This window comes from Pan paniscus, chromosome 20 (assembly GCF_029289425.2).
Source record: "Pan paniscus chromosome 20, NHGRI_mPanPan1-v2.0_pri, whole genome shotgun sequence".
Classification (NCBI taxonomy): Eukaryota; Metazoa; Chordata; class Mammalia; order Primates; family Hominidae; genus Pan; species Pan paniscus.
Window position 1 is genome coordinate 27,771,731 of NC_073269.2, and position 16,908 is coordinate 27,788,638.

At 41.6% G+C, this 16,908-nt stretch overlaps 1 protein-coding gene across 3 annotated transcripts in view; it reads right to left on the reverse strand.

The window, feature by feature from the left end:
• Positions 1 to 16,880, reverse strand: part of LOC134728368 (zinc finger protein 724) — a 36,196-nt gene extending 19,316 nt beyond the window's left edge. The window contains exons 1-2 of one of the 3 annotated variants that reach the window (XM_063600095.1): positions 16,191 to 16,877; positions 8,532 to 8,653 (exon numbers count right to left, since the gene is read on the reverse strand). Coding sequence is in view for 2 of the 3 variants with exons in the window: in XM_063600094.1 (XP_063456164.1) it covers positions 16,191 to 16,193 (3 nt within the window). In the remaining variant the exon portion in view is untranslated. Of the gene's footprint in view, positions 1 to 8,531; positions 8,654 to 16,190 lie in introns of all 3 variants that reach the window. The other 2 variants (XM_063600094.1, XM_063600096.1) reach the window with 2 other exon arrangements.
• Positions 16,881 to 16,908: the final 28 nt, after the last annotated feature.

The following is a 16,908-nucleotide window of genomic DNA, read 5'->3' on the forward strand; positions in this document are numbered from 1 at the left end:
TACAATCATGGAAATATGGGCCACGCTGCCCTGTCTTTACCAAACCCAAACAGAACAGGCCCTGTGACCATCCTTCAGTGGAAAAGTAAAACTTAACTCTCATGAATGTATCTTGAACCCCTCATAGTTGATTCTGGCCTTACCTTAGAGTCACATGAGGCACTTAATTAAAACAACATAAATGTGTCCACACAAAACAATAAACAGAACCTGTGAAGAAGGCACAAGTAAAGGGATTTCTAATAATTAGCCATGTAATTTGAGTGCCTACACCTAAGTAATCCAAGTTACTTAGAATGGCAAAAACGTCAATTAACTTTTCCACCAACCTAATAGAAGTCCAGCTGATAACCATTTAGCTAAGCATTGCCTTGCGATTTTTTTTTTTTTAGACGGTGTTTTGCTCTTGTCATCCAGGCTGGAGTGCAATGGCACAATCTCTGCTCACCGCAACCTCCACCTCCTGGGTTAAAGAGATTCTCCAGCCTCAGCCTCCCAAGTAGCTGAGATTACAGGCATCTGCCACCATGCCCAGCTAATTTTTGTACTTTTAGTAGAGACGGGATTTTACCATGTTGGACAGGCTGCTCTGGAACTCCTGACATCAGGTGATCCACCCACCTCGGTCTCCCAAAGTGCTGGGATTACAGGCATAAGCCACCACGCCCAGCTGCCTTGTAATATTTAATAAGCTTATAAATCACTTGGTAACTTTGGACCTTCCCTATGTATTTTGATTCTGCAGGTTTTCAAAGGGTTCATGAATGTGTGTTTTAAATAAGTCCCCTGTCAATGCTGATGTTGCTTCTTCTAGGCTCATCATTAGAATTGGTTAGAGAAGCAGGCACAGTACAGAGTCCCTTACACTCAGCACTCTTGTCACAACACAAATACTTCCGGCACAAATGAAGACAACAAATCTCCAACTTTAAGTATCATATTCTTTGCTGGTTCTTTAAAGTTTACAGAGGCAACAGAAAGTAGCAATGCCTGAATAAGTCTGCACTTGGAAAACAACATGTACTATTGAAATGTTTATAAAGCAGGTACTATGTGCTCAAGAGTATGTTACAGAGCACTGTGCTTGGAATAACACATTATGTGATTTAATTCTCATAACAAACTGGGAGTCAGCACAGCTGTTTAATAATTCCCAGGATTTAGATTAAGGCTTAGCATTTTTATTTCATCTTCTGTTTCTCTGCCCTTGGTTTTTTAAAAAAATGTATAGAACACTAAATATAGACAGATGAGAGGGATACAGAAAGGAAGAATTTAATGTAGTTTAAAGAAATTTTTATTGTGTTCATATTTACTTGTTTGTGACTTGTGGAGCAACTACTGCATCTGCAGGAATAGAAAACAAGTTGCTAAATGTCTCTGCAAGCACTGGTTTAATAGAAAATTTAAAAATTAAGATGCTAAAATACATACTTTATTTTTCCAATTTTATCTGCTTTTGGGTTTCAGAAAATTGTGAGCACCAGCTCTAAAAATGTAACAGACTCACTAGTCAAAACTTCTAATCAGTTCTGTGAGGCCAGACTTCAAGGTGGGGCCAGATCGAAATAAGAGGTAAAATAGCTGATTGCTACCCTGTGAAGTTTGTAGAAATCTGAAGTGACTGGAAGCCTGAGAGGAAAAGGCCCCTCTAGGGTAAAGTTTGGCTGGAACCGTATGTGTTCATATCACGTCTAGTAATTCTAGACAGTGTTTGGAAAATATAATTAAAAGAAAAAATTTCTCCAGCCCTAGAGAAACTCCAAAATGATAGAACAGAAAGTAAACTGTTTCATTACACAATTAAACCAGAATGTGACATGCACCACAGTCAATCTTCTTAAGAGATTGCAAAGACAAAAAGACACTCCCATAATTAGTCCACAAGTAAAAGAATTTACAGCACCATGTAATACATGGTTCATCCTAAATTCACCTGGTAATGGGGGAGGTGATCCGTGTATGCTAATTGGTTATAATCAATGACAAAATTAACTTTTCACATCCTCATGACAGGAGGTAATTTTGCAACTTAGGGAGTTATCTTTTTAGCTATTTACATTTTAAGCAATCAATGGCTCTGTACTCCCTGAGCACTATACTCTGCTTGCCCTTTCCTGATAGCCAGTGTCCTTTCTTGACTCCTACCACAGGGCTCACAGCTGGCAGCTCACATCTTACACGAACCCCAACTGCCAGAGCAGCACTCCAGTCCCACATCAGGTAATGAAGCCTGAGCCAGCCCTCCTGGCTGAAATTGCACCTTCACGATAATGGGAATGGGAGCAGTGTTTCAGCTTCAGTTTCTATTTATAATAGTGACATGAAAAAAATACTGCTGGATTTTCAGCATCAGTCCGCATAGAGATACCTCTAAGAGTTCTCCCTGTGACAGCCCAACTCATTCACGACACCATGGGATAGTAATAGAGCTTCTGAAACAGACACCCAAAGCATTGGAGAGAAAAATCGCTCTTCATCTTAGTAAAATTATACTGAGTAAAAAAGAAGAGCATCTTAAAAAAACACTCAGATTAGATATAAGATTGATCATGTTGGCCAGAAAATGTTCCCCTAAAATAAACGTCTCTCTAAACACCCAAACTGCACAGCTACTCTCAGCATGAGAAGCATGAGCATTATGAAGAAAGGGGACATATTCTCAGCAAAATTTTATAAAGTTTCTCTTTTATCTCTGCTGCTCTCTCGTCTCCTAGCCATTAAATGGAGGATTTATATTGGAATACATCTGACAATTTCCAACAGCTCCTTTTTATTTTTATTTTTTTTTTGAGACAGAGTCTTGCTCTCTCACATATGCTGGAGTGCAGTGGCATGACCTTAGCTCACTGCAATCTCCACCTTCCAAGTTTAAGCGATTCTCCTTCCTCAGTCTCCTGAGTAGCTAGAATTACAGGCACCCACCACCACCCCCCGCTAATTTTTGTATTTTTAGTAGAGACAGGGTTTCACCATATTAGCCAGGCTGGTCTCAAACTCCTGACCTCAAGTGATCTGTCCACCTTGGCCTCCCAAAGTGCTGGGATTACAGAGGTGAGCCACCGCACCCAGCCTTCACCAACGTTTTTTGATGAAGAATCAGAATCTGACTTTGTTTATATAGTAAAATATATTTGAGCTTACAACACAGCTAACTTAAAAGCTATTATATTTCTTGCATGGTCACATCACCCATCACGTTTATTTGTACTGTAATAGCAGTATTCGAGTTTAGTAAAATAAAAGATACTGAAATCATGCTTACCTATATCTATTGGGTAAATTAATATGCATGTCAGGCTAATATCTACTGTAACAATTTTGTAGTGAATTTTTTTGGATATTAGATATAAATATCTAAGCATAAATAATTTTAATGTACTAGTAATAACGTAGAATTTTAAAAAATTTTCTGTAACCATAATTTAGTTATAATACTTCATATTTCAAAAGTATGACTAATATTAAAATGACTAAGACATTCATCCAAAATAAATATTGTGGTCTTATATTCATAATATTGTAGAAAATACCGTATAATTTAGGTCGGGCGCAGTGGCTCATGCCCATAACCCCAGCTACTCAGCCGAGATCACGCCACTGCACTCCAGCATGGGCAACAGAGCAAGACCCCGTCTTAAAAAAAAAAAAAAAAAGAAAATACTGTATAATTCACACAAATGGAAGTTGTCTACAAACACTACACATAACCATGCTAATAGTTTTGAAGCAGTAAATAGGAACCAAAGCATAACCACAGACTCCACTGTTGAGTTTATACACTGAACTGTTCTTTCTTTCGCAGTGTAAGTACTTCAGCCTGCAAATATTGGATAATTACACTGGATAATCAGTTTTTTGTCAAAGAAACTTCCTCTGCATCTTTTAGTCTTTATCATTCTGTATTGCTAAGTTTAATCCTATCTTTGTGCTCCACTTTTTGTGTGCTCTTAAAATGAGCTTTAATCTAGACAAATCTGTATCTACTTTAAGAGACTGAAAACAACAACAACAACAACAAAACCTTGTAATCCTAGCACTTTGGGAGGCCGAGGTGGGCGGATCACGAGGTCAGGAGATGGAGACCATCCTGGCTAACACGGTGAAACCCCATCTCTACTAAAAATACAAAAAATTAGCCGCATGTGGTGGCGGGCGCCTGTAGTACCAGCTACTTGGGAGGCTGAGGCAGGAGAATGGCGTGAACCCGGGAGGCAGAGCTTGCAATGAGCCCAGATCACGCCATTGCACTCCAGCCTGGAAGCGAGACTCCGCCTCAAAAAACAAAAAACAAAAAAACCTTTGCCAAAGCAAAAACACTGCAATGGTTCTGAGGTCCTAGATAAAGACAATCCTGAGTCAGAAAGAATGACAAAAGGTTTCTTTAGGTGTAAATATGATTTATGTATATTTCAGAAAAGCAGAGAATATCTACATATAAGCAAAATGCTTCAATAAAGAGAGATGAACAAAATATCCTCCCTTTTTATAAGGTAAGAAAATAAAGACTCTTATTTCTAATTTATATTTTCTCCTATAAAAGCCAAATCTCGACCAGGCATGGTAGCTCATGCCTGTAATCTCTGCACTCTACGAGGCCGAGGTGGTTAGATCACTTGAGGTCAGAAGACCAGCCTGGCCATCATGGCGAAACCCTGTCTCTACTAAAAATAAAAAATTAGCCGGGCGTGGTGGCATGCACCTGTAATCCCAGCTACTCAGGAGGCTGAGGCAGAAGAATCACTTGAACCCAGGAGGCAGAGGTTGCAGTGAGCCGAGATCGTGCCACTGCACTCCAGCCTGGGCGTCAGAGTGAGACTCCATCTCAAAAAACAAAAACAGCTAAATCTCTGGACAAGTTCTTGATCTCTTGGACATCTGAATTTCAGCAGACTGTAGGTTCAGGCATCTAAGGAGTAGCCTTGGGCACACTAAAGAAAAAAGCAGAAGAGAGAAAGGTGTTCTAAAAAAATCCATGAGTGCATATGAATAAAGCAAGTTCTTAGAGAGCTATGAAGAGAGTTGGATTCTGACACAATAATAGTGGGAGACTACAACACCCCACAGAGACTATTACAACATTGAAGCAAAAAAATTAACAAAGATATCAGGACCTAAACTCAACATTTGACCAAATAGTCCTAACTGGCATCTATAGAACTGTCCAACTGAAATCAACATAGTGTACATTCTTCTTATTACCACATGTCACATACTCTAAAATTGACCACACAATCAGAAATAAAACAATCCTCAGCAAATTCAATTTTCCCAAAGTCATACCAAACACACACTTAGGCCACAGCTTTGTAAAGATATAATTCAATACAAAGAAAACCACTTCAAATTATCCAATTACATGGAAATTTAAAAACCTTCACCTGAATGACTTTTGGGTAAATAATAAAATTAAGCAGAAATCAATAAGTTCTTTGAAACAAATAAGAAGAACAAAGATACACAAACCAGAATCGCTACAACACAGCCAAGGCAGTGTTAAGAAGGAAATTTATAGCACTAACTACTCACATCAAAAACTTAGAAATCAATTTAAATACCTAACTCTACTAAAAATACAAAAATTAGCCAGTCATGGGGACACTCGCCTGTAATCTCAGCTACTCGGGAGGCTGAGGCAGGAGAATCCCTTGAACCCAGGAGACAGAGGTTGCAGCGAGCCAAGATTGTTCCATTGTACTCCAGGCTAGGCAACGCAGCGAGACTGTTTCAATCAATCAATAAAGCAAGAGAAAACCAATTCCCAAGCTAGCAGAAGACAAGAAATAACCAAAATTAGATCTGAACTGAAGGAGATTTAGAAATGAAAAGTCATAGAAAATATCAAGTAATCCAGGAGTTAAATCTTTGAAAAAAATTAAGAAGATAAACCACTAGCAAGATTAGCAAAGAAAGAAGATCCAAATAAGCACAATTAAAAATGACAACAGGGGGCCAGGTGCCGTGACTCATGCCTGTAATCCTAGCACTTTGGAAGGCCAAGGAAGGTGGATCACCTGAGGTCAGGAGTTTGAGACCAACCAGCCTGGTCAACATGGTGAAACCCCCTCTGTACTAAAAATACAAAAATTACCCAGGCGAGGTGGTGCATGCCTGTAGTCCCAGCTACCTGGGAGGCTGAGGCAAGCCAATTACTTGAACGCAGGAGGTGGAGGTTGTTTGGGCAACAGAGCGAGACTCTGTCAAACAAAAAAAAAAAAAAAAAAAAAAGATAAGGACAAAACACAAAAAGGATGAAAACGGAGAATGGCACTAAGGCCCAGAGTTTTGGTCGCACTCTGACCAAAAAATGAGAATGGCACTAAGGCCCAGAGTTTTGGTCACACTCTGACCAAAAAAGGAGACAATATTAAACAAAATTATTGGAAGACATTATTCTGGACTGAGCTTGTGCACTAGGTCCAAACAGACAAACCTAACCAAAATGGAGTCACTGATGCTTAAATGTGACATAATGGAACTGAACATTTAAGGAAAGTGGTAGATGCTAAAACAGGCCAGGTTTTGTCTGTCTTTTGTAAACAGCAGATTTAAGCACATAATTGCTTAAACCAGGAAGGCGAAGGTTGCGGTAATCTGAGATCATTCCACTGCACTCCAGCCTAGGTGACAGAGTGGATTCCACCTAAAAAAAAAAAAAAAAAAGGCAACAGAGGCCAAGCACAGTGGTTCATGCCTGTAATCCCAGCACTTTGGGAGGCCGAGGCAGGTGGATCACCTGAGGTCAGGAGTTCAAGACCAGCCTGACCAACATGGTGAAACCCTGTCTCTACTAAAAATACAAAAATCAGGCCAGGTGTGGCAGCATATGCCTGTAATCCCAGCTACTTGAAAGGCTGAGGTAGGAAAATTGCTTAAACCCCGGAGGCAGAGGTTGCAGTGAGCCAAGATCACGCCAGTGCACTCCAACCTGGGCAACAGAGCGAGACTCCATCTCAACAACAACAACAACAACAACAACAACAACAACAACAACAACAACAACAAAAAAGACTACAGAGACATTACCTCTGACCCCACAAAAATACAAATAGCTACTGAAGTTTACTATAGACAACTCTGTACACAAAAACTAGAAAATCTAAAGGAAATGGATAAATTTCTAGACAAACAAATTCTCTCAAGACCAAACAAGTTGAAGCCCTAAATAGATCAATAACAAGCTCCAAAATTAAGTTAGTAGTAAATAGGCTACCAACTAAAAAAACCCAAGACCAGAAGGTTCACAGCTGAATTCTACCAAGTATAAAAAGAAAAGCTGATATAATGCCTTTTAAAACTATTACAAAAAATTAAGAAGGGACTTCTCCCCAGCTCATTATATAATAGCATCATTCTGATACCAAAACCTGGCAGAGACAAAACAAAGAAGAAAACCTCAGGCTAATATCCCTGATGAACATTGCTGCAAAAATCCTCAACAAAATATGGGCAAACCAAATCCAGCAGCACATCAAAAAGCTAATCTACTATAACCAAGTAGGCTTTATCGCTGGAATGCAAGGTTGGTTCAACATACAAAAATATCAATAAATCTGATTCACATAAACAGAACTAAAGAACCACAAAATTATCTCAATAGATGCAGAAAAAACTTTCAATAAAATGTAACATTGTTCATGCATAAAACCCTCAACAAACTAAGCATTGAAGATATATACTTCAAAATAATGAGTTATCTATGACAAATCCAAAGCCAACATACTAAATGGACACAAGCTGGAAGCATTCCTTCTGAAAACTGGCACAAGATAAGGATGCCTTTTCTTACCGCTCTTATTCAACAGAGAATTGGAAGTCCTGGCTAGAGAAATCAGGCAAGAGAAAGAAAGAAAATGCACCCAAACAGGAAGGGAGGAAATCAAACTATCCCTGTTTTCAGATGACATGATTCAGTATCTAGAAAACCCTAGTCTTGGCAGAAATGCTCTATAAACTGACAACTTCTGCAAAGTTTCAAAATACAAAACAAAGGTGCAGAAATAAGTAGCACCTCTATACATCAACATACAAGCCAAAAGCCAAATCAAAAACACAATCACATTCAAAAATGCCACAAAAAGAATAAGGTATCTAGGAATACAGCTAACCAGGGAAGTGAAAGATCTCTACGACAACAATTACAAAACACTGCTCAAAGAAGTCAGAGATGACACAAACAAATACAAACTATTTGATGGTCATGGACAGAGAAGATCAATATCATTAAAATGGCCATACTGACCAGGCATGATGACTCACGCCTATAATCCCAGAACTTTGGGAGGCTGAGGCAGGCAGATTGCCTGAGCTCAGGAGTTTGAGACCAGTCAGGACAACATAAAGAAACCCAATTTCTACAAAAAAAATACTAAAAGAAAAATTAGCTGGGCATGGTGGTGTGTAATCCCAGCACTTTGGGAGGCTGAGTCGGGTGGATCACGAGGTCAGGAGTTTGAGACCAGCCTGGCCAACATGGTGAAACCCCCTCTCTACTAAAAATACAAAAATTAGCTGGGCTTGGTGGCACATACCTGTAATCCCAGCTACTTGGGAGGCTGAGGCAGGATAATCACTTGAACCCAGAAGGCAGAGGTTGCAGTGAGCCAAGATCACGCCATTGCACTCCAGCCTGAGTGACAGAGCGAGACTCCGTCTGGAAAAAAAAAAAGTAATAATAATAATAATAATAATAATAATAATAATAATACAGGCCGGGCGTGGTGGCTCACACCTGTAATCCCAGCACTTTGGGAGGCTGAAGCGGGTGGATCATCTGAGGTCAGGAGTTTGAGACCAGCCTGACCAACATGATGAAACTCCAGCTCTACTAAAAATAGAAAATTAGCCAGGTGTGGTGGCACATGCCTGTAATCTCAGCTACTGGGGAGGCTGAGGCAGGAGAATAGCTTGAACTCGGAAGGCGGAAGTTGCAGTGAGCCAAGATTGTGCCATTGCACTCCAGCCTGGGCAACAAGAGCAAAACTCCATCTCAAAAAAAAAAAAAAAAAAAAAAAAGAAAGAAAGAAAATATAATATGTAAATATCATGGAGTACTGTATGACCATAAAAAAGGAACAAGATCATTTCATTTGCAGTCACATGGATGAAATTGAAGCCCATTATTCTTAGACAACTAATGCAGAAAGGCCAGCCATGGTGGCCCACACCTGTAATCCAAGTACTTTTGGAGGCAAGGAGGGCAGCTTCCTTGAGGTCAGGAGCTCCAGACCAGCCTGGCCAACATGGTGAAACGCCGTCTCTACCAAAAATACAAAAACTAGCCAGGCGTGGTGGCTTGCCTGTAATCCCAGCTATTCAGGAGGCTGAGGCAGGAGAATCACTTGAACCTGGGAGGCAGGGGTTGCAGTGAGCTGAGATCGCGCCACTGCACTCCAGCCTGAGTGACAGAGCGAGAGTCCATCTCAAAAAAAAGAAAAAAAAAGGTAAATTGATGCAGAAAGAGAAAAACAAATGCACTATCTCATTTATAAGTAAGAGCTAAATAATAAGAACCCATGGATGCAAAGAGGGGAAAAACAGACACAGGCCTAGTTGAGGTTGGCAGGACAAAGACCTGTTTGGGCCGGGCGCAGTGGCTCATTCCTGTAATACCAGCACTTTTGGAGGCTGAGTTGGGCAGATCACCTGAGGTCAGGAGTTCGAGACCAGCCTGGTCCACATGGTGAAACCTCATCTCTACTAAAAATATAAAAATTAGCCGGGCATGGTGGCAGGCACCTGTAATCCCAACTACTTGGGAGGCTGATGCAGGAGAATCACTTGAACCCAGGAAGCGGAGGCTGCAGTGAGCCGAGTTCATACCATTGCACTCCAGCCTGGACAACAAGAGTGAAACTCCATCTCAAAAAAAAAAAAAAATTAAATTAAATAAATAAAAAAAAAAATACCTGTTTGGTGCTATGCTTAGTATCTTGGTGAAAAAATAATCTACATCAAACTTTCATGACACAATCTTACCTATGTAATAAACCTGCATGTGTACCTCTGAACTAAAATTAAAAGTTGAAAGGAAAAAACTCGACGGGTGGGGGTAAGTGCAATATGTAAACTGAAAGATTGGTTTGTGCTATTTATTTCTGGGTCCATGCAGGCACGTGAGATTATGAACAAGTGGCCCAGAACCCTAAGTTGGTGGGGAAAACAGGTTGCTGCTGCAGATTCGGTGTCTGGGGAACAGGAATATGCCGGGAGACTCGTAGACACTTTTGAAGGATTTTTGCAAGAAATGCTAAATCAAAAATGCTGTGGTGAAGTTCCTGAGGGTGGTGCCTTGTCCTGAGAGGGGTGTGGATGCATCAGTGTCTAGTGGGCATGATTGTGAGTCGGTGGGAATCCTGTGGTGGCAACTGTGGAAAGAGAAGGTCTGTCATCAGAGATTCTTTCCTCTAAGTTTTCAGTCCTCTCGCACTCTAAGAGAAGACCTGGAATCAGAAAACAATGGGCAGTGTGACAGCCAGTACATAGGAGCAGAGCCTCCCATTCCCAGACACTCAGTTTTATTCCAGGCTAGACCTTTTATGGTATTTTTATTCTGGCACAAAATCTATAGAGTTTGCTGAACACCAAGCAACTCTCCAACACCAATTCTTTATCTAACATTTAAATTCTGACACCACCCAGAGTCAGCACAGATGCTGATTCAGGGTTTGGTCTCAAAATATTGTTCTTACTACAGTTGCCAGTAACAAACCCCATGGGCCCATTTATGCTTCTAAATTATGAGCCCATTATGAGCTACTGTTTAAAAATTCAGGACTCCCAAAACTTGCTCAAGTTCAATAACTTAATAGTGCTATACACAGTACTTAGAAAAACACTGTAGTTATGTTGACCGGATTATTATAAAAGATACAACCCAGGAAAAGTCAAATGAAAGAAATGTGTAAGACAAAGAAAAGAGGTGGGGAAAGATGAAGCACGTAGGTAATCCTGGTAAATGGCTATAATTAATAAAATTCTCCATCTTTTGTGTGCTCCAGAAACAGTTTATGGAAAGAAACACACATCCCATTATGACTTAGATGATGAACTCTTTTCTTACCTATCACATAGCCAGACATAGATTCTGCCCATTTTCTTCTTATTCTCTCAGAAAACTCAGCTGAATTTGTCTTCAGTGGTCAAAATAAAATACTACTTAATCAAACAAGTTTATCTCCTTCCCACAGCTCCTGAACTTTTAAGCTAACCTCAGTCTAAGCCAACATACAACCCCATTATATGCTCCTCCTAAGAACATTCTCTGATTTAGCCAGGTGCGGTGGCTCACGCCTGTAATCCCAGCACTTTGGGGGGCCAAGGCAGGTGGATCACGAGGTCAGGAGATCGAGACCATCCTGGCTAATATGGGGAAACCCCATCTCTATTAAAAATACAAAAAATTAGCCAGGTGTGGTGGCGGGCACCAGTAGTCCCAGCTACTCAGGAGGCTGAGGCAGGAGAATGGCGTGAACCCAGGAGGCGGGGCTTGCAGTGAGCAGAGATCGCGCCACTGCACTCCAGCCCTGGGCAGCAGAGCAAGACTCCATCTCAAAATAAAAAAAAAAATTATCTGATTTAGAATCTGATTTTTTCACCCTTCATTTGCCATTCCCCTCCCACCTTGTTTCTCATCTTGGTTGCTCCTTACTATGAAAAAAACCCACCCTTGTCTGCCTAACCTTTGAGATCCTTAAAGATCTTATAATTGGTACTTCCTCCTGTTGCAATACTCCTTTGGAACTTAATTTTTAAAATATAAATCTAACTTTATTTTTAAAAGTCTAGAAACGCCTCAAAGCAAGAACAACTTTATCTTCAGTAAGATCCTTTCAGTCCCATTCCATCTTAACTGCATCTGTCTGTGGGTCCCCAGCTTTCCATGGCTCTATAGCTTCTCTTCAGATAAAAGGCTTCTTCCATGGCTGGAGTGAGCAGGCTAGGAAATCTGCAGGGGAGGCTCCCCAGGAAGAACTAACTGGGCCTTTAATAACCTTCTTTTGCAGGATCAATATGAGCCTTTAGCTTGGAGTCACTGGGCTCAAGCTTTACTTTTCCAGTAAGAGTTATTCACTCAGGTTTTGAAACTCAGTGTTTGAAAAATCAAGTAAAATTACTTGAACACAGTGCTCATATGAAAGAAAAAAAATTTAAGGTGCTTAAGTTTTATACCTCAATAAGAAAAGCAAAAGAATCTAAACTTTCTTTCAGACAATAAATACTTTATTATCTCCATTATAAATCATGTAGTAAACAATTAGTCATATGGGGACACCTCTAGGAGGTACCAAGTTTTGTCTTATAAAATTTAGCATCGGCCGGGCGCGGTGGATCACACCTGTAATCTCAGCACTTTGGGAGGCCGAGGCGGGCAGATCACGAGGTCAGGAGTTCAAGAACAGCCTGGCCAACCTGGTGAAACACTGTCTCTACTAAAAATACAAAAATTAGCTGGGCGTGGTGGCATGCACCTGTAATCCCAGGTACGCTGGAGGCTGAGAGAGGAGAATTGCTTAAACCCGGAGTCGGAGGTTGCAGTGAGCCAAGATCGCACCATTGCACTCCGGCCTGGGCGACAGAGCAAGACTCTGTCTCAGGGAAAAAAAAAAAAAGAATTAGCATTAAACTCATACATCAAGATTACAGGATATAGAACAGAGATATTCACTCTCAGAAATTTACCCTGCAATAAGAGGAACTGATGTTTTTATCAATCTGTGTAACTCAGCAATTATCTACCACATTTTCTTGTGAACATGTATTCATTTTCTACAGCCAAAATGGAAGAGAAATTTTCCTTATTCTTTTCCTTGATAGCTCTCTAAAAGCTAATGCTTGAAATTGTGTTTGAAAACACTCAGGCAAAAAAACACACCTGAGAAGGCTGGGCACGGTGACTCACGCCTGTAATCCCAGCACTTTGGGAGGCCGAGGTGGGCGGATCACCTGAGGTCAGGAGTTCAAGACCAGCCTGGCCAACATGGCGAAACCCCGTGTCTACTAAAAATACAAAAATTAGCTGGGCATGGTGGTGTGCACCTGTAATCCCAGCTACTCAGGAGGCTGAGGAAGGAGAATCGCTTGAACCTGGGAGTCAGAGGCTGCAGTGAGCTGAGATCATGCCACTGCACTCCAGCCTTGGCAACAAAATGAGTGAGACTCCATTTCAAAAAATAAAAAATGTACCTGAGAAAATTTCTAAACTCACAGTGGGGAAAAAAAAGTAAATGAGAATTTTTAACAATGGAATATATGAGTAGGTATTTTTTGAAACCTGTCTATTTTATGTTTTTGTAAATATTTTCTCACCTTTCAAGCTCTACTAATAAAATACAATTTACAGTTTAAAAGAGTCAATATAAGTGAACAAATCTTTTCAAGGTGACAAAACAAAGGAGTGGCAGTGCTGATTAGAAAACAGATGTGTCTGACTCATTCGTCAAGTCAGGCCATCCAATCCTTGGAGAGATTTTCCCACCCCATCCTGCTCACTTAAGTGTCCAATGACCACCCTTCTCAGGAGACACTGCATTACGCCCCAATGAGTGCCCCAAGTGCATTTTACTTGGCAAGTTCTTGTACTAGCTCACTGAGATGAGGTTTTTATCTGTCTTTGGGGATACAATTTTTTTTCACAAATCTTGGAGAATCCAGCTGGCAGAAATTATTTCTGTTTTCCCCTCAATACCAGCGTCTGATCGCTGACCAGCAATATGTCTCCAAGAAATGGAAGATGGCTTGGATAAAAACAATCTTAATGTCTCAAAGGGTTAGCTTTTCAAAGGAAGAATACACCAGGAGATCCCTCTAAGCCCCAGGGCATTCACCTTCTTCTTGAGAGGCTACACTCCATACCTCAGCTTGTTCTATAAGAGAAAATGACCCAAGAGCTGATATTAACTCTAGCAGACAGACATGGTGGGTATCTTGGTTTATTCAGATAGTACAGGACCAGGAAAAAACTAAAGGGTAGCTGAGGACACATCACCCCATAAAGTTTACAAAAAACACTGACCCCCAAAACATTATGATCTCTGTGCTTAGGGAAGATAAAAGAAAAAGAGGCACAGATATTTTTTAAAATACAGTGCCAGGGGATTACTCTTTGCTTTCTTCTCATGGAAAATATTTAAAAACAGAAAACAAATTTTAAAAATGTTTTCAATGTGTTGTCGGTAAACAATTAAAATACAGTATGAAAAATGTACACTAAAGGACAAATAGTTCATAATGTGAATTAGGGAAAGAAAGTTGGCAGTTCCTTGAAGTAAAGTACTAAATTTTCAGTTCTCGAGATTGTCAGAACTGGAAATTTAGTATGTATTTTTACTTCAAGCCAGAGTTAGGCTGGAGGTAAGGAGAACTGGGGGATACACGGGAGACCCTGCTTGGAACACACGTAAAAAATGCGGGGAATATCAGTCCTCTGTGGAGTGTGAAAATAGTTAAGTGCCAGGCAATTAGTCTGAGGTGGAAATCTAGGCCCTGGATTCCTGCTTTGAAAAAAAATCTAACTCAAATGCATTTTTTTTTTTTTTTTGTAAATTACTACATTACAGGAAACAAAATTCAGGCTTAACCGACTATAAACTGTCAATTAAGCTCCAATTACACAACCAGGAAATTTGTACGTTCAAGGTGGAAAATAAGAAACTGAGGCAGGGAGCACCGACTCATGCCTGTAATCCTACCACTTAGGGAGGCTGAGGCCGGTGGATCACCTGAGGTCAGGAGGTCGAGACCAGCCTGGCCAACATACTGACACTCTGTCTCTACTAAAAATACAAAAATTAGCCGGGCATGGTGGTGGGTGCCTGTAATTCCAGCTACTTGGGAGGCTGAGGCAGGAGAATCACTTGAACCCGGGAGGTGGAGGTTGCAGATCGTGCCACTGCACTCCAGCTTGGGCGTCAGTGCAGGACTCCATCTCAAAAAAACAAAACAAACAAACAAACAAAAAAAAACTAAGAAGAAGAAAAGAGGAGAGAAACAAACAAACAAAGACAGGAAGACCGAAAGAATATAACTGTACCTAACCAATTATTGAATTTGGGATTTTTGCATCATGCACCTTATCAAAGTCCTTCAAGCCCCTCTTATAAACCAAAAACTACAACCCATAGGGGTGCTCTAAAATTTTTGAACCACTCTTTGATTAAATTATTTACTATTTTTGCGGAGACTGCCTTTTTTTTTTTTTTTTTTTAGACAGAGTCTTCTTACTCTGTCGCCCAGGCTGCAGTGCAGTGGCGCGATCTTGGCTCACTGCAACCTCCTCCCGGGTTCAAGCGATTGTCCCGCCTCAGCCTCCCGAGTGGCTGGGATTACAAGCATGCGCCACTATGCCCGGCTTTTTTTTTTTTTTTTGAGACAGAGTCAAGCTCTGTCACCCAAGCTGGACAGCAAATGGCGTGATCTCGCCTCACTGCAACCTCCGCCTCCCGGGTTCAAGCGATTTTTCTGCGTCAGCCTCCTGAGTAGCTGGGATTACAGGACCGCGCCACCACGCCCGGCTAATTTTTTGTATTTCTAGTAGAAACGGTGGTTTCACCATGTTGGTCAGGCTGGTCTCGAACTCCTGACCTCGTAATCCGCCCACCTCGGCTTCCCAAAGTGCTAGCATTATAGGCGCAGGCCACTGCACCAGACTAATTTTTATATTTTTAGTAGAGATGGGGTTTCGCCATGTTGGCCAGGCTGGTCTCCAACTCCTGGCCTCGGGTGATCCGCCCGCCTCAGCCTCTCGAAGTGCTGGGATTACAGGCGTGAACCAAAGCGCCCGGCCTGCCATAAATTTTTAATAGGGGGAAAGATGAACTGGAAACGCAGCGGACTAAAGCCCTTCCCATTCATGAACCCGCTCCCCGAGTCAGGATTCTCCCCTGACTACCCTCCCTTGGTCCCTGCACAATCTGGGAGAGACGCTGCGCTGCGGGAGCAGAGCTGCCCAGAGAGGGCTCCAGGTCAGGGCACAGTCACTGGGCAGGGAAGAGACAAGACGCCCGGGGGCCAGCTGTCAGCGAAGCCGCCATCTTATGGCTGAAGGGGACTGAGGCCCAGCTGGGCAAGGAAAACTCAGCGCGCAGTTTGTGGAGATGACTGCGGGGAGGCCCGAGTCCGCCACAGCCACTTCCCACAGGTTTCAACCAGCCCCTCCCTCTCTCTCCGGATGTCGGAGCCGCCACTCTCACCATTTCTAAGCTTCCAGGGGAGGCCCTGGCGTCTTAGCTGTGGATCTCCCAATGCTTGCAGGTCACAGGGCCACAGAGGCTGGGCCTCTAGGAGCAGGGGACACAAAGCAGGGAAGACGAGACCAAGCGCTCCAGCTGCAGCGAGAGACAAAGGCCCCGCCAAATCCCGGAAGCCGCCCTGTCCGCTCCAGCTGCGTGCCTGATTGGACGGTCCCCAGCTCAGCGTCCCTGGTTGGAAAACGTCTAAGGCCCAGCCCCTTCAGGCCTTAAGTGACAGAAGACCTGACCAAACGCTGGACGGAATGAAGAAAGAGTGACAGCCTAAGCTGCAGCGTTTTCAGGCAGGGCTTCCTCCCTGAGCTTAGCCCACCCCGGAGGGTATTTGCATTTAACCTCGTGTATGAGGTTTCATGTATTTATAAATAACATACTATACGGCTATTCACAAATGAAAAATATATAATAACAATAATTTTAAAATTTCAGTTTTTATGATCTTCCTGGCTTCTGGCATTTGAGCAAGCAGCCTGAGATTTTTTTTAAAAGGCAATCCTCTGAAATAAAATATAAGCCACATGTGAATTTTGAATTTTCTAGTAGCCAACTTTAAAAAGAAACAAGAAAAAGGTGGAGTTGATTGTAACAATTTAACTTACCCAATATATCCAAAATATTATCAGTTTAATATGTGAGCAATAAGTAATTATATATGTATATA